Source organism: Mytilus galloprovincialis, chromosome 9 (genome assembly GCF_965363235.1).
Source record: "Mytilus galloprovincialis chromosome 9, xbMytGall1.hap1.1, whole genome shotgun sequence".
NCBI classification, from domain to species: domain Eukaryota; kingdom Metazoa; phylum Mollusca; class Bivalvia; order Mytilida; family Mytilidae; genus Mytilus; species Mytilus galloprovincialis.
This window is the reverse complement of record NC_134846.1, coordinates 56751156-56771894: the sequence shown is the minus strand read 5'-3', so window position 1 is coordinate 56771894 and position 20739 is coordinate 56751156. Positions and strand designations below refer to the sequence as shown.

The 20739-nt window shown below is 32.1% G+C and overlaps 1 protein-coding gene across 1 annotated transcript in view; it reads right to left on the bottom strand.

Moving 5' to 3' along the window:
- The window catches only part of LOC143045381 (uncharacterized), an 86229-nt gene extending 82093 nt beyond the window's left edge, over nt 1-4136 (bottom strand). Inside the window, exons 1-2 of the mRNA XM_076217839.1 lie at nt 4017-4136; nt 2800-3104 (exon numbers count right to left, since the gene is read on the bottom strand). Coding sequence (XP_076073954.1) covers nt 2800-3104; nt 4017-4065 — 354 coding nt within the window. The 5' untranslated portion in view covers nt 4066-4136. The remainder of the gene's footprint in view (nt 1-2799; nt 3105-4016) is intronic.
- Between the last annotated feature and the right edge of the window lie 16603 nt (nt 4137-20739).

Genomic DNA, 20739 nt, shown 5'->3' with positions numbered 1-20739 from the left:
GAAAATAACATTTTCACACAAGAAACAAGTCTGACAAAATCCGAGTTAAATGTTCCTTGTCTAATGCAATAACATGCCAAGGAGGTTTCTTTTCAGTAGCAAAAATTCTTGTCGAATTTGTTTAGTTGCAAAGATAAATGTCAAGTTTGACTCTTCAGTAACTAAGAAGATTCTCATATAGTTATGCTAAAATTTTATTCAATGTCAGATGATGCATTAGCTCGTTTGAAAATATAAAATACAAATAATGATTATGTTACTAATAATTACCATTTAAGATATTTCAGTACTCGAAAAATAGATACCGGTTGCGATATGGTAGGCCAATATTAACAAATATGCTGGTATTCAATGCTTGCTTATTTTATATCTTCCCTTACAGATTGTATCATCCTTATGCAAGTACAGTGCGAAACTAAAAGTATTTGGCACCTTTTAATGTTTTGCTTTATTACATATACAAACTCTTTTTTCTCAACAGCCAAAATATTGCATTCATGGTTGGATTTTTACAAACCAGATGTTTTAAGAAGCAGAGTACTAGTCTAAAGAAGAATTGTCTACTTGGTCATAATTTTGTCAAAAATATGTTTTGTTATTTTTGCTGATGTTAACTTGTATAATATTGTTTACAGTTTAGTTAGGTTAAAATATATAGCAAATTCCTAAACGAAACATAATACTTGTATTTACCAAAAAGGACCAACAATATGTTTTTATGTTTTATATGAAGTATATAGAAAAACATACTAAGTGACGAATACTTAAGCCCACAAACTGTTAATTAATATAGACAGTTTTTGGCCGTTTCGTCTTTTTTTTTTACACTGTCACACTGTCATCAAAGTACACGTTGTATCCGTAGCATGGTACACATGGTTCACATGGTTTGTATATGTTAATTATAATTACAGGCATTTTCTAAATTAAGGCATTTTGTAGATTGCCTGAAAACTGTATGCTTTTTCTAGAATATTTCCTGCAATATATAGTCATTATACATAATGGCTAATTTTTCTAGGCTTTTTACAAATTGTTTGAAAAAATTGAAAGGCATTTTACAAAAGATTTAAATTACATTATTATGATTAGTTTGACTTGTATCTTTTGGCTAATAGCTTTAACCGGACTGAACTCAGTGAATCAGATCTTGTCCAGTCAAACTAAGATTTAACCTCAAACTAATTGCAACAGAAAATGTTTTAGTTCTAATCTATAGCATTATGTCCTTTATATCCACAGAAAAAGTCCCATAAAATCTAACTTAAGGAAAACTCAAAATCAGCATTATTAATTTCCTATGTAAATTAACATTGGAAGGGGAGATAACTCTTACAAGAATGAGTCTTTTTTGGTCAGTTTTTGGTTGTTTTTCTTGAAATTTATGTAAAGTATGATACTTTGATGGGGTTATAAGTTTGTATTTGACTAAATTATATAATGTTTTGCTAATGAAATGTACAAAACTAAAGTGTTATGGGTATTTTTTTTGTTTGTGCATTTTTCATTAAAGAAATTGCAAATTTGAAGCTTTGTAACTTTTTTGAAAAAAATAATGTGAAAATTTGGTATTGTTTATAGAATGAAATTCAAAACAGTGTGGCTGTGGCTATTGATTGACTCATTAAATTCATCCATTGACTGGGACAATTTACGTGAACGTTTGTCTGTAACGACCAACCACAAAAAGAAGAATACATGCTTAATTATTTTTTATCAAATTTGAGATTCTTTACCTTGACATGTTGAAAAAAGTCAATAAATGGTCAACAAATGAATTACGAAATACAGGTTTCTCCCTTTTTGTTTTAGAGTTATCTCCTTTTTCAATGCAATTCTCCATAGGAATTTTAAATGGGGATTTTTTTTAGTCTTTCTCAAGTTAGAGGACTTTTTTCTGTGTATATTTGGGATATAATGCTAAAGATTAAAACTTTAAAATCTTCTGATGCAATTACTTCCGGGTTAGGGTCAAATTTATGCTAGATTGACTGGACTAATCTGCCTATAATGGTGCTTCTATAACTAGAGATCACTTGAGGCAGTGAATATAAAGATACTCATATATTGGCATCACAACCATAAACCGATTTGTATAGCGAAACCCATGCTATAGATGGGCAAGCGGCAGTCGTAATTCCTGTCCTTTATCCAGAATACTCCACTACAGAGAATACCCACATGAACTATAACCACATCATTCTCATCATAAAAAGTAGATGCCATATATCCTATTGAAAGCAAACAATCGGTCAATTATAAACAAACCTCTTTTTCTCTGTTTCATATGTTTCACTTTATTGTTTAGAATCTGTTGAAAGAACAATTGTTCCTCCTGTCATTTAGTCAAAATAATCATACATTTACTATCTGAAATACAGAGTGAGTACATACTTAACGTAGTTTCACTAAAAAGAACACTCCATATGATATACAAACCTTCCCAGCTGGTTTTTGGAAAATAGATTATCTCTATATACCGAACCATTAGTTATTTTCTTTGCAAGATATTGTTTTTTTTTCCATTTTTTTTCATATACAACTCAATGATATTATTCTTCTTCAAATTGCCTGAAACTGAACAGGTAGTTTGTGGAATGTTGTTTATAAATTTCAAAAAAAGTCAGTCATTTTACAAAATGCCTAAATTTAGAAAATGCCTGTAACATATACATGTGTTGTCAAAGAGGGAAGGAACGAAAAACTTAATAAAATGGATGGAAGTAAAGTATGCCATAATTTTGTATACTTAGTACGACATTTTTTTCTGAATGATTGAAAATAAATGAATTGTCTTACCGTTAATCCTGAGAGAAATTTCTCATAGAATAAAGCAGCGTCTACTTGTTCAGAACTACCATTGCCATACAGATGGAATTCGATCCTGTAAGTCCCATAATCTAACGTGTTGATGTCTGAGGGCGCTATATCAAAGGAACCATTTTTATGTAAAGTATTTATCGTTCCGTTAATGACAATATTTATATCAGAGTTGATCACTGCTGTAAGAAGCTCTGGGTCTGTTTTTGTGAATGAGACTATGACTTTTGTTGTGTTGCCCTCAAACACTTTAATCTTATGACCTCCTGGCAGTTGTATTTCAGCTATAAAATAAATTATATATTTTAACAATACTTTAAAAAAAAACAAAACATTACCTTAAACAAGCATAATTAAGAATATTTAATCAAATTTTATTAATTGATTAATTCGAGCGTCGTTAATGAGCCTTTTGGGTTGACACTAGCGTCTAGCGTCAAAATTATATTTCTATGATGAGTTTATTGCTGCCTAATTAAAGCAATTACGGAAAGAATTGTTCCTAAACGAATTATGCCAGATGAAATATAAAAGATTCAGATTCAGATTCAATATTTTACAAAAAGTAACGAATATTTTTCAAATAGAAAAATCATGGCGCGAATTTGTAGTAATGTAGTCCGTAATCTAGTTCAAATTCAAATAACACATTTGAAGATCACACTGTATCATCAACCACAAATTGCTTCAAAAGAAATGCAATTTTGAGGTTAAGACAATAAAAGACTAAAATAAACATCTCATATGTTATTTAAACAACCAACCAAACTACCAAATATTCAGAGCAGTCAACAACAAATACATCATCACATGTTAATTGGAAGTACAGAAGAACCAACCAATCTACCACAATGTCGGAGCAGTCAACAAGTAGTTAATAGGTAATACATATAAAGACACTAAGGTTTCAACTCCATCGGGCAAAGATGACTTTAGATAAATTTGGCTATTTTATTAGGTCCTGTATGGTTATATAGCCTTTCACCTGTTTATATTATACTTTCTTGGCTGTCTAATATTCCGTTATAAGCATTCCCGAGTAAGGTGAATTTAGGAAAGAGCTTCGAACGCATGCCGTTTATAACGTGTTGTTTTCATTTCTATAGCATGTGTTTAAAATTATCAAATGGCCGTGTATGCTATTAAATAAAGTATGCACTTGTTATGCAGAGTAAACTAAGATTTTAATTCCTTACCTTCATAGCCACAGATTAACAGAAGTAACAATATCGGTATCATCATCATCCTATGTTCTTCCAACTTAAAATCAAATAACAAATTAAAACTTATTTATCAGAAGCAGCAGAAAAGTTTAACATTGATTAGTTGTCTGCTCAATCAAATTTGCTCATGCCAAAACTGTCATTTAAAATATACCATTTAAATTGGAACAGAGTAATTTAATAGGGAAATCAAAAACCAGGATGCTTATATTGATTATTATATTTAAACAACGATTCTGTAATTTCAGTGGCATCATAACAAGCCCATAGAAATATTGTATGTGTTGCTTTCCCATGAATTAAAGATGGAAAGTTTCCAAAATGAATAATCTTCAGGAACATGTTCGTATTACAGATAGGGAAATGACTGATAAAAACATATGGCATATTACTTGATTTTAATTTAATACATTTAACAACATGATCTCTGTTTACCCTTACAATCCTTTAAATCTTACAAACACATCGGTACAATTCCATGTAAATGTACAAAAATAGAATGTTCTAATAAATTTTATAATATAGAATATTGAGTGTACTAAATAAAATAAATAACATTAAAGGACGTCGCTATGCAAAGGAAAACCCACTTATAAAAGCCTTTGGGTTTATAAGTGTGACTGTGCGTTCTATGAAGCTAGTTATTCAAATAAGGGTTTCTTACAATAAAAGTAAGCATCCTTACTTTATACACTGAAGAATTGGGAGAACGAACCCCGTACACACACGCAAAAGAAAAAGTATATCATTAATTTTACATGTTCCCTTTAGTTACTAATGAAAGATTATACTCATATCTAAGTTGATTTAGTTGTATATAATTAGTCAAAGGTACAAGGATTATAACTTAGTACGCTAGACGCGCGTTTCGTCTACATAAGACTCGATCAGTGACGCTCATATCAAAATATTTATAAAGCCAAACAAGTACAAAGTTGAAGAGCATTGGGGATTCAAAATTTCAAAACGTTGTGCCAAATACGGCTAAGGTAATCTATGCCTGGGATAAGAAAATCCTTAGTTTTTTCGAAAAATGTAAAGTTTTGTAAACAGGAAATTTATAAAAATGACCACATTATTGATATTCATGCTAACTAAATTCATGAAATGTGATCTAAATTGCCTGTATAAGTTGACATTAGTTATTTACTTTTTCTTGAAGTATTGTTTTTTGTTGTTCTCTATTTAAAACGTCTATTCAGTAGTAGAACAAAAGTTGACAGATATAAATAATAAGATATTTGTTAAAAGGATCAATATGTAGCTGAACAGAAAATGTAAACCAAAATAGCCGTTTAATGGTTTTTTGGAACATTGAAAATTAAAGCAGCATATACGGAACAAAGCTCCGCACATCTGAAAAAGGCAACATATAAGCCTCACATTAACATTGGACTGCAAAAAATACTGATACCTTTTAGTGTATGCCTTAAATTTTGCAGCGTGTCATTTGGTTAGCTATTTCATTAAAATCTGCTGAACAGTGTCAAAAGTGTGCCTCAATATTTATGGAATCTTGGGTTTAAACATTAAATAGTTCGGCGCATTATTATTGGTCTTAATTGTTGAAGTGTAAATGTGTTCAAATGTAATTATCATTCCTTTAGTTTTTATTCGTTTCGTTCATTCATTCAGAACAATGTATGCGGATTCAGCCTTGACGAAATACCCCAGCGCGAATAATCAACCATTGTTAAATAAAACCGGGCATGCATTGAATATTATACATTTATTTCCCGTGCCTAAGGCAAATATGAAGATTTGTTCACCCAAGAAATATCATATTTCACGAGGGCATCGCCCGAGGAAAATATGAATTTCGAGGGTTAACAAATCTTTATATCTCACGAAGCCAAGGGAAATGAATGTTTTATTCCACTGCCTATACTTTTTTTTTTACTTATGAATATAAAATTTACACAGTTTTTTTATTCGTTTTCGTTTTATAACTAAACACACCATACACAATGATAAGTTTATTAATTATTTATTCTTTTCTATTTGTTTTTAGATTTGAAATAATTGTTAAAATAAACGTTATCAAAATATTTTATTTAAACATTAACCGCGGGTAACGTCGCATATGTCAATCCTGACGTTCAGAGGGGAATATGATACTCAGAGGGGAATATAATACTCAGAGGGGAATTTGATGTTTTGTTCGACGTCACGTGTAATTGTTTCAACCAATCAAATATTGATTTGGCTATCAAAATCAACTTGCAATGGAATAATAGGCATCGTTAAACTACTCGGCCAAATTACTCACCTGCTACAGGTTAAAATATTTACAAAAATCTTAAAATCACTAACATTCAAACAAACAAATGCCGTGTTCATTTTTTATATTGAAAAGTAATACATGTAATACATTCTTAACAAGTCTTCAGCTTTATTTAGATTATTTTAAAATATATTGAATACAAAAGTCATGTCTATTGCACCTTCGTTATTTGTTTTTATTTATAATGTTTTGTTGCACGAAAGTATGTCACTGGCTTTGTCAAGTGTCAAAGTGGAGGTCATCTGCAGTGTGACCTCAAAGGGAAAGTCATGTGTTGTGTTAGGTTAAAATATTTACAAAGATCTTAAAATCACTAATATTTAAATAAACAAATGCCGTGTAAAGTTTGCTTTATATCAAGAAAGGTCGATAGTATTTATTTTGTTCAACAAAACATAATGGAAAGTAAAATAGGAAGTGAATTATCAACAAAATGTTACTCAAGAACATGAGGAAAGGTATCTATTAGCGTTGTACCACTTATCTTAATTAGTGGTATACCACTTTAAATTTGGTTGGATAATTGTCGCTCAGTCTTTAGTTTTCCATGTTTTGTTTTGTATATTATTTGTCTAGATTAATTTGTTCGTTTTCGTTTTTTGTCATAGCATTGTCAATTTGTTTTCAAATTATGAGTTTGAATATCCCGTTTGTATCTTTCGCCACACTTTTAATGTATCAAACAATTTTACGGTAACCAAACATCACACACACAAAACCAAACAAAAAAGGCAAAAAAGAACCAGCACATAAACTCAAGAAACGGTTTAATGATTGAATAAAAAACAAAAACACAAAACAAAACAAAACAAGAAAACGCTGTTTGCCACCATATTGTTATTCAATTTTATCAGCTGTAAATGTTAATGACAGATATATGTAACACCTGAACTAAAAAACTGCAATTGCATATGTGGTTGAAAGTATCAAAACTAGTTATAACATGGAACTAAATTTATACATTCGATTGTTTAAGCCTCGGTCACACCTTACCGGATAGCACGAACGGACACCTAACGGATGAAAATAAAAGTTGTCCGTTGACAACATTGTTATCCGTTGGGAGTCCGTTGATGTATTGACCAAACAAAACGGACGTGTAACGGATGCATAACGGACACACACCAGATATGCAACGTACGAGAAACGGACACGTACCGGACAGAACGGATGTCGAACATACATCCAACGGACGAGTACCGCATAAAAAGGACACCTAACGGAAGCGTACCGGATGAAACGGATGAACAAGATATACGGAAATATTAAAGGCGACAATAATAAAACATGTAAATTGCATTAATATTCAAAATGTTTCTGAGTTACTGGTTTTGGATTGTTCTTCAAAATTCCCCAAAGGACAGTGTCTGCCCTGAATATGAACTGCTTGCTTGTGAAGACGTGTCTATACTCTTAAGATCGATTATGAATAATAAGAATTCATGAACCTTAAGAAATCTGACATACCAATACCAATTGCAGCATTTCAATTGCAAAATTTTCAATTGACATTTATCCGTTTCAGATCCGTTCATCATCCGTTTTATCCGTTATACATGTACGTCCGGTAGAAGTCCGTTTCTCATCCGTTCAACATCCGTTTTATCCGTTAAACGTCCGGTAGAAGTCCGTTGGTGAATTTATCTGCCAGACCTCCAACGGATGTATAACGGACACGTAACAGATACAAAACGGAAACGAAACGGACGAGTACCGTACAAAACGGACGCCTAACGGACGTTCAACAGACGTTTTATCCGTTGGACGTCCGTTCAAAGTTTTGAACATGCTCAAAATTTTCCACCGGACAAAACGGACGTCAACGGATAAAACGTACGCCTAACGGACGTTCAACGGACATTTTATCCATTGGACGTCCGTTCAAAGTTTTAAACATGCTCAAAATTTTCCACCGGACAGAACGGACGTCGACGGATAAAACGTACGCCTCACGGACATGCAACGGATATGGAAGGACGTCTAACGGATAAGAACGGACGTCTAACGGACATGAACTAATTGAAAAAAAAGTTATCCGTTAGGCGTCCGTTCGAGCTATCCGGTAAGGTGTGACCGAGGCTACAGTTAAAGTAAGTTTATTAAGTCAAATTTGATCTGTATCATGTCCACAGGTGTCATTCGGTTTAACGAGAGAAATGATCGTGAAAGAATATCTAACGGCGGTCAAGTATTGAGAGACGATCGTGAAAGTTCTAGTAACAGATCGTGAAAGACATTTAATCGAGAAGACATATGAAAGGTCAATACATATTCTAATTTAACTAATTACACAGACAAATTTACGACAAACTGTCTGTCAAAATGGTTCAACATTATGATCAGTATGTGAGAATATCCAGTTTTAAAAATACATAGTTATTACAAAACAACAAAAGGCAGATTGCTTCTCGACATTCAATGACATAAAAAAATGTAAACAAACATGACTTTTTTTTCACAAATTCGACTAGAAAAACTACTTTAATACTAATAAGGACATTCTATTTGATTAATCAAATAGTTCTCTTAGTTATTTTGTATAAACATATTCTGAAACTTGGTAAATAAAGAACTATTTACACAAAAATTGATTTTTCGGATCGTGAAAGATCACGTACCGCATTTTTGAAGATCGTGAAAAGGATCGTGAAAGATCTGATGCTAAGAAGACGTTCAAATTATTCTTCAGTTATATCATAATTAATATTTGTTCTTGGTATTGAGAAAAGCTTTATAGGTCAACATCCTCAATAGGTTTAAGCTTTTCAAAGTATTAATATTTTCAGAAAATGAAATGTAAAATAGTTGGATGATTGTAGGATGAAACTTTTTATTGTCATGTGAAGTACTCACTTATCACGAGTTATAGGATACCGACATTTTGTATATTGGATTCTATAAACTACATGTCCGTCAGACAGGATTCACCTGACCCCGAATTTGCCTTATTTCATGGATGTAGATTCATTTTCGTGGTCAAGTCCGTATCGCAGATTCGTTAAGCTTTAGGATAACTGTCTGTTGTTATGATTGTGAGGTGTACATTTTCAACTTCTGCAAGGTTTCAAATAACATAGAACTCATTATCATGCATCATTCGGCAATGCTCGTTTTATGTTGTCTAGCCTTTTGGATATATACCTGTATGCTATAGCGTCATGGTATTTCGTGTATGGTGTACATGACTGTCTGCATGTTTCATATATGACAATGATGACGTCAATTATATTTGGTCTATTGAATGATAGTAAGATGTCTATGTCTGGCTGTCGGTCAGGGTATCATATACTTTTGACCTTATGTTTCGAATTAATTGGCCAAGCATAACTTTTACATTTGTCAGTTTCTAAGGCACTGTAAGGATCGGAACACATTTATTTGGTCTACGGGATATTTGTAGAGATCTGTATGTCATGGTTCATCTGACCTTGCACTCTTTTTATGAACCATTGACAATCATTATTTAAAAAAAAAGATGTGGTATGATTGCCAAAGAGACAACTATCCACAAGAGACCAAAATGACACTGACATTAACAACTATAGGTCACCGTACGGCCCTCAACAATGAGCAAAGCCCCGATATGACAATGTAAAACAATTCAAACGAGAAAACTAACGGTCTTATTTGAATAAAAAAATGAACGAAAAACAAATATGTAACACATAAACAAACGACAACCACTGAATTACAGGTTCCTGACTTTGGACAGGAACATACATAAATAATGTGGTGGGGTTAGACATGTTAGCGGGATCCCAACCCTTCCCCTAACCTGAGACAGTGGTATAACAGTACAACATAAGAACGAACTACAGCTGTATAAAAATCAATTGAAAAGGCTTAACTCATTAAATGGACAAAAATACATTAAGCGCATTAAGCGCATTTGACACTTCTAGTAAAACCCTTGATATTATAGACGTTCCAAAAATTAACTATCATAAGTAAAGCAGACGAGACAGCATTTGCGCTCTGGTATTCTATAGTCTGTAGTATATAGTTAAATCAATCCACATCTGCATTGTATATACAGAACTTAAGAAAGTACTGTTGCACAAAATCTTGGTTATCGTTCAATCTGAAATTACTCATGAAAGATGCTGTGTTGCTGTAATTTTTTGTTTGATGGATATCATTTTGGTTTAAACGTTGCATATCCATATAATGGGCTAAATAGTGTCGGTCTGTCTGAATTGCACTTGACCGATTCTCAGAGCTGAATCTTTCAAACTTATTTAGAGACGTTTTTAGTTGTTGTTTTTTTAACTTTCGAGGAAAAGTGTTGAATAAAAAAAATAGCTTAAATGTTCATCCTTATCAAAATAGTTACAGCAGGTTTATCAAATGGTAAAAGTAATACTGATTTCTGATTACTATTAATAAGTCGGGTCACGCATTATCTTTCACGATCAAAATTATGCGTTGCCTGATTTTTTACGATCAAGTTTGATGGATATTCAACAAATTCAAGGATTTCATATACAAATTAATGCTTTCAAGAGAAGAACATACCTTAATTTTACTGTACTATCAGATACACCAAAGATTAAATTTCAAATATATCACGATAAACTGTTTTCGTATTTCTTATATTTTAATTCGGTATACACTTTATAAGATAAGTGGCGAATCTAGAAGACGTAAAGGTTGCACGCCGCCCATCCGGCGAATCTAGAAGACGTAAAGGTTGCACGCCGCCCATCCCACCTTTGATTGCCAAAACTATATTGATTCATGTATTTAACGATTTTTTAAAGCAAAAAATAAGGAAAATATTGTTCGACTCGCTACGCTCGGAGGTATGTAAAAGCTGTTCGAATTACGTCCACTTTGAAATAAACTGAATCCGTCTGTCCGTATATATTGTCAAAATATATTGACCAACGTCATTGTTCGACCATCATAACACAATGTCGACAGTACAGACTCGTTTTTTTTTATAGTAAGGTTAACCATGGAAGTAATATTTAAAAATTACTTCAATGGGTTAACAAAATAGTTATTATTGAATTTTGTCGATGACCTGAGACTATTATACTATAAAAAAAGTGCCTAACAAGATTTTGTGAGGTAGACGAAATTGACTTTAAAACGATCGTATTGACTTTTGATGTGCAGAAATAGGCAGATCGGACATATTTTGACTTTAGTTACTTACTTCTTAAGTTTGGGATTAATTGTAATCAACATATTCCAATGAGACTGAAAAATGCTTTTTTTTATTATGATAAATAATAATTTTACCTGCCGTAGTCGTGCGTAAAATATATTTCGGTATTTCTCTTACGAAAATGACTTGTTTAATGGAACAAAACGTATTATTTGTAAACTTTCTCTTTACTCTTCACAATAGGCTTTTAAAAAATAACCTTTCCAACTGTATATTCCGAAAATTTTGTGAAAATCGAATAAGTGGCAATTCTTACCTTTCATACCTTAACTTTCATTGATAAAACATAATATTGACTCGTCCAGTGTCCAGTTTGAAGGTCATTTTAGTTACCGGTCACATTCATGCACGTTCTAATTAATCAATAGTCATGTATGAAAAGCATAAACAAGTTTGAAGGTAAACTAATAACAACTTAATCCAATCAAATTGCCTACGATTCAATAACAATGACCAGTCCACATCATAAAAATGTATAGGGGTAAACTGGGTAGGGAGAAAATGTCAGATATATTAAGTTCATTATTTTGCAATAACGAGTAAAAATTTGTTAGATTTGTTATAATTTCATAATCATGTCGTTATGTATTGGTATAGTTTTTGGATCTTTCATTAGCGTATTTAAGGCTGTAGAAAGTTTGGCCTTCAAAAGTCAACATAATCATTGACTTTATAAAGAAAATTCGCCTTTTTAAAACATTGAATGTTTCACAAATAATACGCGACAACAAAGCAAAATCATTTCTTAAAACACTGCAAAAAAATAATTCTGATTGATGCAGTGGTATTGTAATAAATTGCACTGGAGTGAACAGTGGTACATCAAACGTCGAATTCCCTCACACAATGTTATCACACACTATAGTATAGTTACAATTAGTTATAAATAAATTTTATTTTTAATGCATGGTAGTTGTAATCCTTTTCTTCCTATAAACAATCATTTTCTATGTCTATTATACATGCATATACATTTATCTTATTATAGATATATCAACGATTATCCTTAAGAAGATTTATTTTAACGATAATAGTAAAGATAACTACGGTACGGAGCCCTGCTAGGGACATGCAAAGAAAAAAAAATATATTGTGCGCACAACTTAAATAAATTGTGCGCACAAAATAATATATTGTGCGCACAATTTAAATATATTGTCCGCACAACTTAAATATATAGCGGGGCTCCGTAGATAACATACATAGAATGATTAAATTACTTATAAAGGTGCCCATCCTATTGTGTGATAAAATCACATATGAATAGTGTGTTTCGATTTTTAAGACCGTAAACTCTAATTTCAAGTTTAAACATATGTTAACCTCAATTTGCGTTATAACCTTCATTTCCATCTATTTTGCTGTTAAAAAATTTTGAATGCAAAGTAAAATTAAAATTATTTGTGTTCTATAAGAGAAGAATTCAAGTGTTTGCTATTATTTATTTGAATCTGAGACTGATCATATAAATAATAAGCCATTGTCCTGTGAAAGAACTTGTTTTCCAACGACCCATACAACTTCTTTTTATCGCTGAAGTTAAATTATCAACCATCATCTAAGGGAACGACCATTTGATATTCGGGGGGGGGGGGGGGGGGGGGGGCAGGAGGATTTGTTTTTGATCGGTTATTTATTTTTGTAAACTAAGAGGACAGATTATTGATTTTCTGTACTATTGAAGCAAGATTTTTCATTTTCATTAAAGCAAGGGACTGATTATTCATTTTTACAACTATATTTATGATATTCGAAAACATACATTTTTTCAATAATTTGTTTGTTTATAAATAATACATATATAGTCAAGTCATATTATGTAACATTTATTCAGAATTTATCATCGTCCTCTGCAGAAATGAATCTTTTATAATCCCAACTGCATACATACATAGTATTAAAGTTTAATTGTAACTAGCCTGTTTTAAAAGTATTGGCAAAGATATGGAACGTCATAGCTGTCTTATGTGTCTTTTTTATTGCTTTTTTATTATAAGATGGTGGTTTTCTATTATAAGATGGTGGTTTTCTATTATAAGATGGTGGTTTTCTATTATAAGATGGCGGTTTTCTATTATACGAAGGTGCTTTTCTATTATAAGATGGTGCTTTTCTATTATAAGATGGTGGTTTTCTATAATAAGGTGCTTTTTTATTATAAGGTGCTTTTTTATTATACGATGGTGCTTTTCTATTATACGATGGTGGCTCCCGTGATTAACCGGAAGTGTGGAGTTTATTTGAAAAAAGGGACGGACAGATTGCTATTAATGAAATAAGAAAGAAAAAAAATCAAGAAAATCAATTAAGTCTTTAAAAGTTTTTAGGGATTATTAAATTTGAAATAAAGAAAATAATTAAACATAAATGATTTATATTATTATTTAGTGAATTTATCAATATACCGGAATTCTACCACCTGCTAAAACCGGCATTGTTTTAGACGATATATATGGAAAAATGGCGGGATCTACGAGCATGAGAAAAATAAGGGGGTCCCAATAATAGCAAAACAGCAAATTGATTTGGCTCATAACAGATAACAAGGAATTAAAATGGACAAAAACAGATAACAGTAAATGAAATATTAAAATAATTCGGTCTTTGACATATCAGTATTTCTTATTACGGATATAATCCTTTGTAATGCATTCCATTTTTTATGACTATGTTTTTAGTATTAATTTATGTATCTAGAATGTGTTTAAATTACTACTCAATATATTATAATATTTTTTATACGCTCGTTTACGGAACGTATTATGGTATACTGTTGTCCGTCTGTTGTCAACATGTCGGACATCAACTCAAAAACTCTTTAACCATTTGCATTAAACTTTGGGAAATTGGTTATATCTATTGACGTGAGCTCCCTTTTAATTTCTGTTTTTTTTTTTTATAAATTTTAGATTTTAAGTTTCTGGGTAATGGGTTTTTATTCAATAAAATTGGTGGTTTTTTTTTCAGTTTTCTGATAATATCTCAAAAATGCTTTCACAAAGCAAGGAATTTTGGTGAATTGTTTATATCTATTAACATGAGGTAACTTTCAATTTTGATAAATTTTAGATTTTACGTTTCCGAGTTAACGGGTTTTATTAATTAAAAAGGGGTGATTTTCCAGTTTTCAGACATTAACACAAAAATGTTTTCAGCAGTTCTCATGAAACGTTGGTGTATTGTTTATATATATTGACTGAAGCTCCCTTTGTTGCTAATCAAAAAAGTGACCTAAAAGAGTTTGAATATTCTGACTTTTTCTAAATGACCATTTAATGAGGTGTGTGAATTTTTCTTAATAAAACTTTGAGGCAAAGTGGTATATAGGGTAGAAAAATCAAAAGCACCAATTATAAGCAGGCAATTTATCAAGTACTTCGAACGAATTTTGAGACTCTAAAAGCAATTTATTCCACTATTTTCAAAGGCCTTATTTGAACAATTTTTTATCAGCTGAGGTTTTTGATTGTACCAAGTGTACTAGTAAGTAGAATACATACATGTAGTTTAGTAGGGAAACAATGGCTTGAAACGAAATAAATCTTTGTTTGTAATGAGTTATGTGCAGCTTCGGACCCAAGTACATGTTTGGAACTTTCATTGTACAATGCATTTGGTTCTGCTTTGAAAAGAATCACAGAGCTGAGTCTATGTACCATATTATATAAAAGGTTAAGTGGTTGTTAGGACCTAGTCCTTAATTGAGATCCTTGTCAGATATTCCTGGCCATATGTTTTCCTTTTTGTCATATTAAGAATTGTTTTAATTTAATATGTTCGTACGGAAAACAAGGAACATTATTCTCATACAAAAATTAAGATAATTCTAAATACACATTCATAAAAAAAATGGAATTTATTACAAAGGATAATCATGAGATATACTTGAATTGTCCTGGACCTCACTTCTGTGATGGGTATATGTTAATGGAATCCTTCTCTGAATACGGGACAAACATATTAGTAGTGGTAGACCCCAATGGCCAATGATCTTCAATTTATACCGAATATTGACTGTCAAAAAAAAATGCTAACATTCCATTTTCAATAACAGTCAACAGCAAATACATTATCATAATAACAGATAACAAAAAAACTAAAAGCCCAATAACAGCTAACAAAGAATAAGACAATAACAGCTAACAGCAAATATATTTTCAAAATAACAGATAACAAAGAATTAAATTGCCCCATAACAGCATAACAGTTAAACCCCTTGCCCCCCCTCATTAATGAGAACGAACAACTGTAGAAACTCTAGCAAGTGACATAAGATCACAAAGAAACATCCTCTTCGGAAGAAACGGAGGTGGCCGTGGTCGTGGTCGAAAAAGGTCCAGAACTCCAAACAATATAAATGATAACAAACGCGAAAAAGGTTCGAGATCTTGGACCGTTACTGTTGTCTGTGTGCCTGACAAAGATGCAACCAAACCCCCAACCACACAACAAAAAGAGGTCAACTTTAAAGCAGGTTTGGGTGAAAAAAGAATCTGCTTTTCACTGGATGACAACGAATCTGCAGTTGTGGATAAAATATCATCAGACATAGTTCCTGCAACTTGTACAAGTGACAATGCCAATGGAAAGAAGTCTTTAGGTTTTCCTCAATTAAAAACTTCTGGAGGTTTGAACTTCTTAAGTGTCGACAAAACTATCGTGAATTGTGTATAATTGACTGTCAGTGGAATGCAGGAACATTAAAATCCTATTTAGGAGCTCAAGCCAAAATATATGTAAGGCCTATTCAAAAATGCCTGTCCACCAAACCAGTAAATGAAAACAGTGTGCCTGAGCAATCACAGGTCCACTGTCATGGCTGCCGACAGATGTTTACAGTACGTGAACTGAGAAAACATTTACAAACATGCATTAGTCAAAATAGTGATAGTGAAAGTGATGATATGCCTGATCCACAAATTGGTCCTGATAAGAATAGTGACATTGAAGAACAACATAATCTTGTTGGTCTCACTGATCAGGTCAACATGGTCAATGAGACTGAGAGTGCCAATGTCAGTACTGCCAATCTTGAGCATCATGAAAATTCAGAACACATTGACATTATTATTGAAAAAGCCATTGAATACTGCATAGAAAATAATATGCAAAATCCAGTGGAAATACTGAGATAGCTTCAAACAGTGGTTGTAAAAGGAAGACAGCTAGAAATAGCTGATCTGTCGCAATGTGACGATGGAGAAACCAGCTTTATAATGGTTGATAGGAGCAATATATTACAAACAGCATTTGATGAAATAAATTCCATAACAGATAAAAATTTAAGGTTGACATTGGAAGTGCAGTTTTATGATGAGGTAATTATGTCATGTATATCATTTACAAAATGTATACACAGTCAGGGGACTTACTTAAATGAGTGATTTTCTAAATCACTAATTCAAGCAACATAATGTCTATAAAGGTTGGAAGTAAGAGTTGTCTTTCTTTAATAATCATCTATTTAAGTACATGTAGTACAAATTAATCACTAGACTAAGTGATTTAATTTTATTGTAGCTTTAAATATAGAATACTAATGATCCAGGGACAAATTATGTTGGTAAAATTATCAGAACCAACATCTGTGTTGATAGGATGACTGGGTCATGTCAGGTAATGACCTTGTACTTAATCTAGGATATTGACATAAAAATCGCTTCTTTAAGTATCATACATGTACCTCAATTTCCTTCCAAAAAATCACTTCTTTAAGTATCATTATTTTAATAACCCCCACTAAAAGTAATTCAACACCCCCGAACAGTGAAATTTTGATCGCGAACATTAGAATTTTATTACATACATATAATCTATAAGATGAAACCTTGAATTATACAGGAAAATACTCCCACTAAGCAGTGCTGAGAAAAATCTGTTAAGAAAGTATCAGTTCATTAAATCTCGCAATAAAAGTTGTGTTAAAAATTGTAAGAAGTACCACTGATGATCAGCCTTCATTAGGCGAAAGGTGCATTTGGTATATGCAATGCAAACCTTGATAAAAAACATTTGTTGGAGTCTAACATAAATTCACTTTAAGAACTATCACTTCAATTTTACATGTACATGTATGTAGTTTAATACAACTGTGTTTTATCTAAAGTGGTGGAGGGAGCAAAAGAAATCTTAATGAACCTGTACTAATTGGCCATGGCCAAGCTCAACATGAATAAAACGAAATCCATATTATAAAAACATATACATGTACATGTATATATATATGAGATACATTGTATAAGTTACAAATGCAGTGATATTGTTTGCCTTAAATTAGTGGAGAATAAAGGCTTTTCCCCCCGGAGAAGAATCCCAATTTGAAAAAAAATGGCTTAAAATTATTCCCAAAAAGACAACTTTTTTCCCAAACAGTGCAGTCTTAGTAGTAATTGTGCATGAATACTAACTGAAAAACACTCATTTAAACATTTTTCATGCCTGAAATGACTATATGTGCAGATTGAGGTTCTATTTGTGAATAATCACTGACAAAAGGGGGTCTTACTTCAAAGCAAGGGTAGACTTTTGAAAGGGGGTCTGTAAATTGAAGTTTCAGTCAAATTTTTGGTTTATTTTAAATTTCCCCATTTGATGAAAATGATGCATATTTTCCCAAAAAAAAAGGGTAGAGGTAGTTTTGAAAAAAAGCCAACAATATCACTGAAATAATTCACATTTAGAATGACATATGGCCAGGTACAATGTACAATATAAACAGCGGCAGATTCATAATAGTGTCCTATGAAAATATGTCCACCTGGACAAACAGATATAGTATATCATGTATATCATGTATATGAAATAGTGTCCTCTCCTATTTAATAACATGTTTAAAAGTGACCTTAACATTAAATCATGACATGTACAAATGATGTATGCTTTTACAGACTGTTGTTGATCAAGGTGGATCTACATATAGGAAGGAGTTTTTCTCAATAGTTCTGTTTGCCATAAAAGAGAAATATTTTGACAAAGGACTCCGAGAGTTTTTGGCAGCTGACTACACAACTGTTGGAAAAATCATAGGTACATTGTTGTTTTTGTCAAGCCTGCATTTTTTGTAGCACAAAGGGTGACATAGGGATAGTGATCAGGTGGCATGTTTTATTAGACCTTGACCTCATTTCTACGGTTAAGTTGTTTTTTTGGGTCTAATTTTCTAATAATTTTAGTGATAAACAATATTTGGATTATGAAATGATTGAATTGTAAGATCATAAAGATGTATACTATAAATTGAGAAATTATTGCAATGTTTTTATTATTGCAAAAAATGCAAAGGGGTTATAATTGCAATGCATTAAAATCATGTTTTTTGTTTATGAATCAAACAGCCTTAACCATGTTAACAGGAATTTTGTTAATACCGCAAAAATAATAATCGCATTTTAGTCTAAAAAGGAAAAATCCTAATTATAAATGCAGGCAAATTCCCATTTAAATTTCTCAATTTTCATTATATGTCTGTGTGGCTATTATCATCTGACCAGGACCACATTTTCATGGTTCATTGGTCACTCTTATGTTTTCCTGGTTAAGTGTGTTTCTGAGATACTGTATTCTAAAGGTCAATTATAATATTTGAAGCATGTAAAGATTGTAAGGTATACATTTGTACGTCATGTCTGTCTGGCAGGATTCATAGGACCTTGACCTCATTTTCATGATTCATTAATCAATGTTGAGTTTTCCTGGTTAAGTTTGTTTCTTAGATATGCAATAGGTCAACTTCATGTAGATTTTGTACATGTGTACATGTATATTTAAAGCATATTTTGTAAGAAAAGATAATGCGGTCCTGAGTTTTATTTGGCTTTTAATCATATTTTCAATTTCCTTGAACATTTCTCGAGTAAACTATATAATTGAATTCAAATCTTTATAAATTGGTCTTGAAACTGAACTTCAGATTGCTGTGCTCTAACAGGACCGACATGAATTCTTTTAGCATCCATGAAAGGACGGATAACAAAATTTATCAAAATCATATACTGATACTGGAACAGAGCAACAAGAGTATTTCTTTACCATACATGTAAATACAAAAACCAAGTCCATCAGGTACATGTTGTACAAACAATTGACAAAATAAGGATTCGGTCCCAAAGTCTTGAATCCAAAAAATTTAAAAACTGCAGCGTGTACATGATGTACATACAAATTATTTTTGTTGCCAACTTCCAAAAGATTTACTAATTTCATTGGAAAAATTAAAAATTTTGGTTGATTATATTGGGAATCACTGAAGCATGACTGTGACTGGAAACCCCCCCCCCCCTCCTTATGAAAAGTTCTGAGTCCGCCACTGGGTACTGGGGTAGTGCCGACACATGGATTGGAGGACCTTTACAAATATTAAAATGAAATAGTTAGTTCAACATTTTAAGTAGATTTTGTATCGCTTAATGGAGTCAAAAAGCGAGACATAGGTATGCTGTTTCCGGCGGGGTCAACAAGGTATTAGTTTGTGATTAGGTCAGTTTATGGGGAACCAATAATGGTAAGTTAATGATAATAGGTATGCAGTTGTATAAGAATTGGTATATATGTCATTTCCATGGAGATTATATGGCCCCGCCCCCTCAGTCATGGTCCGTTGACTTTGAATTTTTCGCTTAATTTCAATGTATTTGTTTGTGATTAGGTCAGTTTATTGGGAACCACTAGTGGTAAGTTAATGACAATTGGTATGCAGTTGTATAAGCATTGGCATATGTCATTTCCATGGAGATTTTTTGGCCCCTCCTCTCAGTCATGGTCTATTCACTTAAACTTTTGCTTAGTTTACATGTATTAGTTTGTGTTTAAGTTTGTTTAAAGGGAATTATGATAAGTCAATGGTCTTTGGTATTACCATTGGCACATCTCATTTCCATGGAGATTGTTTAGCCATGTACCTACAGTTATGGTTCATTGACTTTGAATATTTGCAAAACTTGCATGCATTATAAAAATTACCATAAAGGGAGCCAGATCTCTATGATAACAGTTTATTTATTTTAGTAAATCTGACTGGAGGAATTTCAGTAAAAAAAAATCTATTTAATTTGAATTTTCTGTGTATGAAGTCTTCATACCATGACTCTAAGTTTTAAAAAGGTATCTGGGGTGGGGGGCATGCCCTCCAGACCCTCTTCGAAAATTTCTCGCATTTGGCCCTCAGGCTCAACAGTGATACTACTAAAAAAACTTAGAACATTCAAATTTTACTGATAGACTTAAGATAATCTGCGTTATAG